Source organism: Gavialis gangeticus, unplaced genomic scaffold (genome assembly GCF_001723915.1).
Source record: "Gavialis gangeticus isolate Ggan-Ray unplaced genomic scaffold, GavGan_comp1, whole genome shotgun sequence".
Taxonomy (NCBI): domain Eukaryota; kingdom Metazoa; phylum Chordata; order Crocodylia; family Gavialidae; genus Gavialis; species Gavialis gangeticus.
The window spans coordinates 143,080,070-143,090,229 of NW_017729032.1; the positions used below are offsets into that span (position 1 = coordinate 143,080,070).

Below are 10,160 nucleotides of genomic sequence, written 5' to 3' on the forward strand. Positions count from 1 at the left end.
CCCCCCCCCCCCCCCCCCCCCCCCCCAAAAAAAAAGGCAGTTACATCTTAGTGGGAAGAAGCTAATGTAAGGGTCAAAAACCAATTATCAAATTTTGTACATAAAATACTGTAAAGCCTATCAAGAATAGAGGAAAATATTTCCTCCAATACGATGGCATGTTTGGTTACCACTTGCTGAAGTTCTAGGGGAGCTTATTTTAGAAGTCAGGGTAGATATGCACACTTACAGATTAACATAAGCCCTCTACACATGTAGCTAAAGGCATGATTGGATCTAATGTGTGATCCACACAGTGGCACCTCCTGTCAGGCCACACATGCATGGTAGGAGGCAGAGTTGTAGGATTGCGCATTAGATCTAAACACGCCTTCTTGCCAGTGTAGTGAGAGCCTGATCCTGGGCTCCCCCAGACTGGCAGATAAGTAAGCTCCCATGGCTGGGAGCCCCCTTTGCTGAAGGGGCTTCCAGCTGAAAGGGCCACATGCAGCCAGGGCCAAGAGTCCTGCACCTGCCGGGCCTCAGCCAGGACCATGAGTCCCATCAGGCCACAGATTCTCAGTCCCAGGTGCTGCAGTCTCCTTGCAGACTGCCTACATGTGTAAATTAAATCTGGAGAGAAGCCAGCTATGAAGTTGTTATACATATTCAAGCCATAACTTTATAGCTGGTTGGACTTTCAAAGCGGGATAGTTAATTTGCATGCGTAGACAGTCTAAATTTATTGCACAGTTAACAAGGTGATTGTGCCATAGATGTAACATGTAGAAGGGGCCTAAATAACTTATTTTAGCTCACTTTTTACAAATAATTTCTGTAGCTGTTTTGCAAAGTACAATGATGCTTAAGGCAGAGATGGTTCAAATAAAGCAACAAGTTACAGACAAGAATGAAGAATTTTGAGAGAAAAAGCAAACAACACAGATTAAAAGTAGAGTAGAAGAAATGTTTCATCTTTTCATAAGAGAGAATCAGGGATTGTTTGTTTAAAATTATATTAACTATTAGGGTTTAGAGAGAAGCCTAAAAATAATCAAAGTGTAAAAGTAATACCACATGTAGTAGTTGGTCACAAATGATAAAAATATGGCTGAGAATTTTGTTTTTGTTTTGTTTTTTAGTAGTCTGAATATCACAGTTGTCATTTGGAATGGGTTAGGATTAACGCATCTGTCTATCCTCCCCCGGAAATTCAGGATTATACAAGTGAAAAATAAAGTCTACATGTCTCCTAATTTTAAGATGTTTATGAAATACAAAAATATTTTTCCACTTGCAACTTCATAATGCACAATTTTTTCTGTTGTATTGGACTTATGCACTTCTCCATAGTGAATAATTATTCATTTAGTATACTGTGAAATATGGTAATGAGCATGAGCCCAGTTAGAAAGTAGCATCTGTCTACTACCTGTTGCTATTTGCATCAGTGAATGGGTTTGCCAGTGTGAAAATTGGTTGGACAAGCATTTTCTCTAATTTTTATTATTGTAAATGTATTATTGCAAAGAATATATCCTGAAGTACTACATAGCTATATGATTGTAAGTTTGCATCTCTGTCTTAAGGAACTGACAAATTAGTTGTTTCACCTGTGTTGCTAGCTGTAGCCTGCAGCCCCAGCAGTTTTTAAACATGCCAGATGGGGGACACAACAGGGGACTATACATCTGTCTGATGGTTGAAACAGCTCATCTTTTTTAAATCTTTCCAAAACAGTTGCACTTGGAAATGTTTCAGATAAGCACCTGAAGTGTCACAGTCATTTGCTGATAAACTCAATATTTTATAAGATAGTAATCTTTGCAAAATTCACTTGGAGAGTAGTAACTGTTTTGTCTGTTTTTAGGAACAGAAATTAAAGACAAATTAAGATGTTATGACTTTGATGTTCACACCATGAAGACATTAAAGAACATTATTTCACCTCCCTGGGATTTCAGGGAATTTGATATAGAAAGACAGACTCTGTTTGAAAGTGGTATTGTGACATTGGAAGCACCACATCAAAAGAAAACTACAGATACCAGTCGTCCATTAGAAGAAACCTTTGAGATTGAAATGAATGAAAGTGATATGATGTTGGAAACATCAATGTCAGATCATAGCACATGACTCTAAACACTGGAACAGATCTTATCTTTGTCAAATTGTAACACATTTTGTTTTTGTGGGTTTTTTTCCTCTCCTTGTCATGGATTTGGGAATTTGATATTTTTATATGAAACCCAACTACTTCTGTATATGTAACACCAAAAGTAATGCCTGCCTTAAGAATGATATAATATTAATTCCCAAAAGATTCATTCAAACTTTGTTTCTATAGAATAATCAGACACAATGAAATGAGTAAAATGCATGTATTGTTCTTAGAACTGTTTACTGTATCCTGTGACTGCTATTAAGACTGTGAAAGCTTAAAAATAGTACTTAAAATAGTTTACAGTTCATTTCAAATTGAGTAGCTGAGGCCTGTTGTAGTGTTGTTGTGGCTGCAAAGGTTTCATCTCATCTGTGAGGAACCATACCATTAATTGATGAAAAATAACTAGAGTTTTGATGCTAATATATGTTAGTCTTTTAAGACAAGAATTATTGCAACAATCTTCATTATTTTGTTTAACCCCTGCTTACATTCAGGGAGAGCAGTTTTTATCAATTCAATCTAATTTGGTATATATTAAATTAATGTCAAAGCTTTTAAAGCATGGTAGTGAATGTGTGTCGTCCTGTTTAATCACTTCGGTTCATTAAACTCATACTCGTACTTCTGTGCTATATTACTAGATGATTTAAGCAGAACTGATTAGGCAAGAAATGTGAATTGCACATATTTAGAATAGCAAAGAAATTTTAAGTTGCATCTGATTACAATTTTCTGAAATCAGTGATGCCCTTGGAGCTATTTTTTAAAGTTAGTTTGACAATAAACACAATGCTAGCCACATAGTACTGCTGTAGGGCTGTAGAAATTCTCTCTACCTTGACAAAATAAGCGAATGTAAAAGAAAAGGGGAAGTGTGTGTACAGTTTTTATGAAGTCTCTAAATCTGTGGTATTTTACTTTTGAATATGCTACTTGTTCATTGAAAATAGTGAAGCAAAGTTTGTCTTTCATGAACTGAGATGCTGACTAAACCATAAACCATTCAATAAACTTAGCAAGGCCTTCTATGCTTCTGCTTAAAAATATTACACATGTTTTATATAAAACTTCTCCCAACTTCCCTATCCATAACTGCTTAAGTCTAAGTTAAACAATCGGTTCCCTGTTAACTGAGTTTTGTGTTTAATGTGAGGACAGCTAAGAACGAAACAGATGAAGTATATAATCTTAACATTACTGCAGTCTTTCAGAGCTCAGGAACCATCAAATATACTTCACAAAATTTTTCTTCAAATAGGTAGGTGATTTGTATGACTAAAAGTTCATTAGGTCATAGGTCTAATAGGTCATAAGGGACTTTGAAAAGGAGCACTTCGTAGAAGAAGCAGCCCCTCTTCAGCAATAATCATTAAATTTGTGTGAAGTGGTGTGTCTCAGGTGGTATTTGTATTTTATGTGATCTGTTTGTGTAGGGGATGGTGTAATTTTAAGTGTATGCTAGACAGTTTTGTAGTGCAGGGTTTTAGAGATCTTTGTTCTTTTCTCATTGGCATCTGGGTCCCCTGGGAGCTTTGACAGGATACGGGAAAAGGGAATTTGGTGTTGTGCTTGTATGGAAGTTTGCTTGTTTTTTCTTTTGCACAAGATTATTTTTTTTAAATGTAAGGGACAGCAGATGGCAACTGCAGCTGGAGGAGTTAACCAGATATGAGACAGGAAATGAGACTGATGGGATGTGACAGCTGTAGAGACATTTATCATCCTTGAATAGGTTTCTGATGCCAGCTATATCTACATGAAGTGTTGCTTGACGGAGGTGGTCATAGGACTGGAACCTGCAGCAAGGCAGTGATGGAGGTCAGATAGGATTTGAGCAGGTAATGAAAGAAAGGAGAAATGAAGCTGCATATACAAATGAGAGACCTGATCCCTATCTAAAAAGATGACTGGATCTTCAGAACAAAGGAGCTCATGAGATTATGTGACTAAAAATAAGGCAAAAGAAGGAACCAGCTGGTGGAGGTAAAATAGAATCGAGCTTCAGTTTGTTGGTAAACAAAGAAGATGGGATGGCATGGGAGAAAAGAGAAGAAGCTAGTCCAAAGAGAGGGGTGGGGAGAATGGAGATAATGGATCATCTCAGACCAAGAAGGATAGAGGAAGGACCAAGGAAGATAAAAAAAAGACCGAATATGGTAATTGGATACGTAAAAGGAGAAAAAGGAAAAGTATCAGGGATACAAATACCAGGAAAAGGCATTTCTATGTAATCAGTGATTCACTGATTAATAATAGTCAGACCACTTACAAGGTACAACCTGGAAAACAGAAAGGAACACTATCTGTTGGGAGCAAAGATATGGGATAGACCTAAGACTGAAGAGGATTTTCATGGGAGCAGACGTTAATTGGCCTTCAGGTGAGTCACAGATGACATGACAATTACTCACTGACAGGTGTAAAGGACAACTACAGTAGTATAGGGAAGTTGTTTAAACCTCTAGAAGTTCAAGTGATTTTTTTTTTTTTCAGTGGGATTCTTCCTGTCCCAAGAGAAGGTAGGAGAAGATTATGACAATGGATTAATGATGACTCAGAAGATTGGTGCTGCTGGGAAGGGTTTTGGATGTTTGATCGCTGGCTGGTAATCATGGATAGGGAACTTTTTCTCCAGGGATCAGCTTCACTTGAGTAAGTGAGGAAAGAGTCTTTTGGGATCAGGGTTGACCTGACTGAGGAATGGCTTTAATTAAGGAACTTGAGGTGAGGGGGAAGCTGGGGAAAGTTCAGAATGAGAAATAAAAATGAGGAACAGGAAGTCATTATGTAGGATGTAAAACCACATGTTATAGGAATAATGGAAACATGGTGCAGTAGTAGCAACTTTTCTGTGATTCCTCCTTGATAGGTCATTTAAGAGCTCCCAGTTTAGCTCAATTGGTGTCTTACTACATTTCCTTTTCTCTTTTCATTGAGTTGGTTTCTACTTGTGCCCTTCTTTAATACTGCCGCTCCCTGAATTCCTTTGTCCAATAGACTCACTTCACATGAAAGTTTTACCTACCAGTTCTCTGTGTGTGTTGATTTTGTTTATTCTACTGTTCTGATTTGATTACAAGTTTTTCACATTTATGCTCTTACAATCTTAGTTGAACCTGGTTCTTAGTAATTGCTCTTGGCACTGTTAAGGAACCAAATGGTAGTTGAATTGGTCATGTAGAACCTTTCTTATTTCTTGGTATCAGGATGGATAGTGAAGTGAAAAAAGGCCTGACAAAGGTCAAACAGTTGCATGGTAGTCCTGTGGTTCCAGGAAGGTAAAAGGCATTCTGAAACTGAACTTCTGGGTTAAGGTATTTAGTCGTCTTCAGTCTGGAATTGGGTGAACCCCTGCCCTGCACCAGATGAGAGAAAGTATTTAAAAGAAAAAAAATTGCCCTGTAATCCAGAGGAACTTCTAAGTAAATTTAAAAAAATGGCTACTCCCAAACAGAAATTAGTCAGATGCTGATGGCTGGCCTAGTGTAGAAAGATGCTGATCCATGGTGGTTGACTAAAAGGTTTCCCAAGTGCTAGCAGCTATTCTGCACTTGGCTCGTTCCCTGAACAGCTTCTCCCTAACAGTCCTTCATAGTTTATGTGCTGTCTGTGGGAAACTTGCTGTCTCTGCTGCCAGGACTACTCTGCTAATCCAGCTGGGAATGGGATGTTCTAGTTGCTGTTCCCACATCTAACTTGTTTAGTATTAATATCAAACTATGCAATGTGTTACAATGACCAAGTCAAAACCAACAAATCAATCGTACGAGACGCACTGTAGAATTGGAGTCAAATGAGCAGATTAATTTAGTAATCATATTAATGAAAACTGCTTATATGAGAGGTAGGCACTTCTTTTCCAACCGAGTCGGAATAACTCGCCCCGAGTCAGAGGCAGGCAGGCATTTGTTAGGAGCCAGTGGTTGCGCCCACTTGTCTGTGAACTGGCATGGGGAGAGTGTCTGATTATTCCCACCATGCCATGGGAAGAGCACCCCAAACCACACTGTAGCCAAAGTCCCGCATCTATGTGCTGGACCCAGTGGTTCCATGGCAAATCTTGTCCATAGACTAGGTTGCCAATTTGCTGCTTTATACAAATTCTAAGATGGCCATCTTGGTTGTAAATGGAAGCCGAAGAACTTGACTGAAGTTAGTTGATTTCAGTATTAAGCTACTTCTCTAATATTCTGTTATCTAATGTCTGAACGCAGCTTCACAGCCAATAAGGCTTAGACTTCAGGTTTTATCTAGTGGCTTTTCTTTTTTCTCCCTTCACTGCAACAGAAATAAGATACAGGCATTAACTGAATTCTGTTTGTAACAGATGTTTCACAGCCTTTATTTGCTAGGATTACAAGTGCCAATCTTCTGTTTCCTAGGATGTTGAGAAGATATTTAGAGCTCTTTGAACCTGGGACTGTCAAGTTCTTCAAGTATCCATATGTCTATTCCACTCATGGGCTTGTTAGCTCCCTGCATTTGAGCTTGGATTGCATTGGGCCACATCTGCATCCTGAATGTCTTTATAACTCTGGATCTGAGGTCATTTCTGACAGACCCTCACATCAACTTTTCTCTTTGAGTCAGACTTTTGTGAGTGAGCTTCACATACACTATAAAACATGTTGCTGTGATGTAAGATAGTACTTTTTTTCATAGCATTTCATTTTAAAAAATCTGAGAAACTTGCTGTGTGCAAAGTTTAGTCCTTATGGCAGACAAGAAGTCTCCAAAATCTAAAAATGCTATATTGCTTGCCCTTGCAGATGGTGAGTCCCTCAGTTATGGGCATACCAGCTATTGATTTTGAAGGTTGTGTCCTTGAGAGAAGAGCTGTTTGCTTGTAGTTCTCCAAGGAAAATACAGAGGTGAGAGAGATTTTTGTTAGTCATCTTTGCAGGAGAGGTCTGTTATCCTTCTTCAGACTTCGGAGGGGCAGAGACTGCAACCTCAGAACAGCCCTCTTCAAAAATGCTTTCACCTTGTGAAAAAAAGACACTACTTTTGCAAGAGGCATAATTTTAGACTGAGCTTACTAGGTTCTGGCACTAAAAAGACAGAAAAACACAAATTTGACCCCTGAAAAAAGTGGCTCAAGAAGAATCTCCCTTGCAACCACTTACGCAACAATTGTCATGCCCCAGTACCAGCTCATTTGCAGTTACATGCATCACCCAGTACCCACAATATAGTCTCACAGCTACCAGTGTTCTCATTTCTGGGTAGGGTGACACTAACATTGCCTCTCCCATAGTACCATTGTGTCTGAAGCAGCATTTTCATGGCACTAAGAGATCTTGTTTTCTGCACTACCCAAATCATAACTAGAGACTGGTAGGTAATGGTGTAAGTCTGAAGTCAGGCAGAAAGCATGGCACGCTGCTACTTTAGAGACTAACTTGTCCAGCGAGGCATGCTTTTGTAGGTGCTATGCTTCATCATACCATCCGATGAAGTAGGCATTTGCTTATGAAAGCTTAAGTTAATCTCTAAGGTACTGTCCTGCCCTCCTTCAATCAAATGTATTAATGGTGGTAAAGGTTCCACCTGCTGTATCAAGGACCCCTCCAGCTCAGTAACCAACTCGTGGATCATACAAATTTGTGTTTAAGATTAATCTCTCTGTTTTTCTGGGATAATACACAAGTTTGGAAGATGTAAAGAATCTCTTGACCTCCCCGCCACCCCCCTGTGCGTGCCCCCTGCCCCAAGTAGTGATATTTTCTGATTCATTTACTGTTTTGAAAGGCTTAAAGCAAAAGCCAAATAGCCATGAAGGCCTCACAAAAGGGCAACGAACAATCATGAACTGTGGGGCGGTGTGACTTAGCACTGGGTAAGGCCTAAAATCCCAGGTGAAATTATGTGAGTCTCTAAGAATGATCAGAAACAATTCCAGGCAGCCAACCCATCTACCCCGTGGCATAATCTGAGTGGCTTTAAAAGAGAATGATGTAAGGTGTGGACAATGAAACGCAGGCCTCTCTCAAATTTCCTCAGTCTGCAGAAATTCCCTAGTCACAGGACCCACGAGTTGCTGAAAGTGAGTCCTCATGTTCTTGTTGGGGAAGGAGTGGTTGCTGACCATGCAGCCATTGGCTTTGTGCTGCCCAATCCTGTGTTTTGAAGCTGTTGCTGGAAACAGCACGCATAACCTTGAGCCCCTGGTACTGAGACTCCTCAGGGCTTGCAAATTAAAAAAAATTCTTTTTGTTTTTTTTTTGGGGGGGGGTTGTGTATGCCGCATGTAATTAACATGGGGGATTCAGTGCCACAGGAGGTGGAGCCAGGTTCCCAAATGAATTGAGTAAATTCATGGAGGATAGGACTACAAATGGCAGGCTGAACCAGCATGGCAGGTGAGGTTTCCTCTGGTGCCTTGCACAATTCATGGTGGGCACAAGTGAGGGCATTGAGCATGGGATAGGTCACTCTAAAGCATAGTTTCTCCACCTATAGTATGCATACGTGAGACAGGCAGGGAGTGCGTGGGTATCTCAACACTTTCTGTCTCTTGCCCTCTTTTCCTCTTAAAACTATGGCAAAAAATTTGGTACGCCACACATTAAAATTTCCCAGTAATAATTTGGCATTCAGCCCTCCTAGCTTTGGGCAACATCACTTCTAGCCTGGGTACATACTTGAATTGAGCACCCTGGTGTAAAAGGTGGCAACCCTATCCACACCAGATCAGACATCTGTCACATCACGACCTTATATACACAGACCTTCTTGCAATATATAGCACACAGTCTGTAAATAGAATCCCCTGGAAAATTGAGTGTTGGGGTACTTCTTAAAATTTTCAGAAGTTAGGGGGTACTTGCTACTTAAAAGGTTGAGAAACACTGCTCTAGAGACAGCCGCTTTGACGTTCTCTGGGCTGCTTGTGCCGCAGCTAGGAAGGCTTGTTTGATGCATATTGCGGGTTCGGGCTTTATGTCCACAGTGCAACAGTTAGTCCCTACCCCCCACTATGAAAAGACGGGGTGGTGTGCCCCTGTCACCCAGCAGACTAACAGCATCCTGGGCTGCATTGGTAGGTGTGTTGCCAGCAGATGGAGGGAAGTGATTTTTTCCCCTCTATACAGCACCGGTGAGGCCACATCTGGAGTAATGTGCACAGGTTTGCCTCCCGGAAAGGATGTGGGCAAACTGAAGAGTCCAGTGGATGGGGGGTTGGACTTCTGAGGAGAGGCTGAGGGAAGGGGGCTTATTTATTCTCGAGGAGACTGAGGAGGGATTTGAGAGCAGCCTTCAGCTCCCTCCAGGGGGGTCACAGAGAGGACAGAGCTGGACTGTTCTCAGTGGTGGCAGATGAGAGAAAGAGCAGCTGCCTCAAGTTGCAGCAAGGGAGGTTTAGGTTGGACAGCAGGAAAAAACTCTCCCGAAGAAGGTGGTGAACAGGGATCCTGGTTTTCTCTGATAAAAAAATCCCCAATATTTAGACTTAAAAAAAGTGACCCTAAATCCACATTTTCCATCGTTAAAGTGAAGCATAGGAGCGGATTTTGGGTTACATTAGTTGACCCCCCTGCGGGATGCGGGAGAAGCGCCGCACACGGGTCTCCCGGTACGCCCCTCGGGTGGGGGTCGGGATTCCGAGGGAGCGGCCCCCTGCACCTCGCTGAGATCTCGCGAGATTTCCGTGACAACAGAGCCAGTTCTCGCGATATTTTCTTCCTCCCCTCACGCCCCCCCTTCCCTGATCCGCGGCTGCAGCAGCGGCAGCAGTAGTCCGATGAAATCTGAGCGGGAGGCTGCGCCGGGGCTAGGGCCTATACGCAGCGGCTGCAGCGGCGGAGGCGGAGGGCGGGACAAGCGGCTCATGGAGCCCCCGCTCCGCCGGGAATCGCCGCGCCGAGAACCCGAGACCCCGCCCCAACCGCCGCCCTCCTCCTCCCCCTTGGGGCCGCCGCCGCCAGGCCCAGGAAAAGTGCGGGACGAGAAGAAAACTGCGCTGAGCAAAGTGAGCGCTGGGCCGTGGGGGCGGAGGCGGGGTCGGGCGGGC

General features: G+C 42.0%; 2 protein-coding genes across 3 annotated transcripts in view; both read left to right on the top strand.

Annotated features, from left to right (window-relative positions):
• The window catches only part of CDC16 (cell division cycle 16), a 37,688-nt gene extending 34,498 nt beyond the window's left edge, over positions 1 to 3,190 (top strand). Inside the window, exon 18 of the mRNA XM_019525210.1 lies at positions 1,850 to 3,190. Coding sequence (XP_019380755.1) covers positions 1,850 to 2,115 — 266 coding nt within the window. The 3' untranslated portion in view covers positions 2,116 to 3,190. The remainder of the gene's footprint in view (positions 1 to 1,849) is intronic.
• Positions 3,191 to 9,852: 6,662 nt separating this feature from the next.
• UPF3A (UPF3 regulator of nonsense transcripts homolog A (yeast)) overlaps positions 9,853 to 10,160 on the top strand; it is a 63,082-nt gene continuing 62,774 nt past the window's right edge. For both annotated transcript variants that reach the window (XM_019524909.1, XM_019524908.1), the window contains exon 1: positions 9,853 to 10,118. In XM_019524909.1, coding sequence (XP_019380454.1) covers positions 9,891 to 10,118 — 228 coding nt within the window. In that variant the 5' untranslated portion in view covers positions 9,853 to 9,890. The remainder of the gene's footprint in view (positions 10,119 to 10,160) is intronic.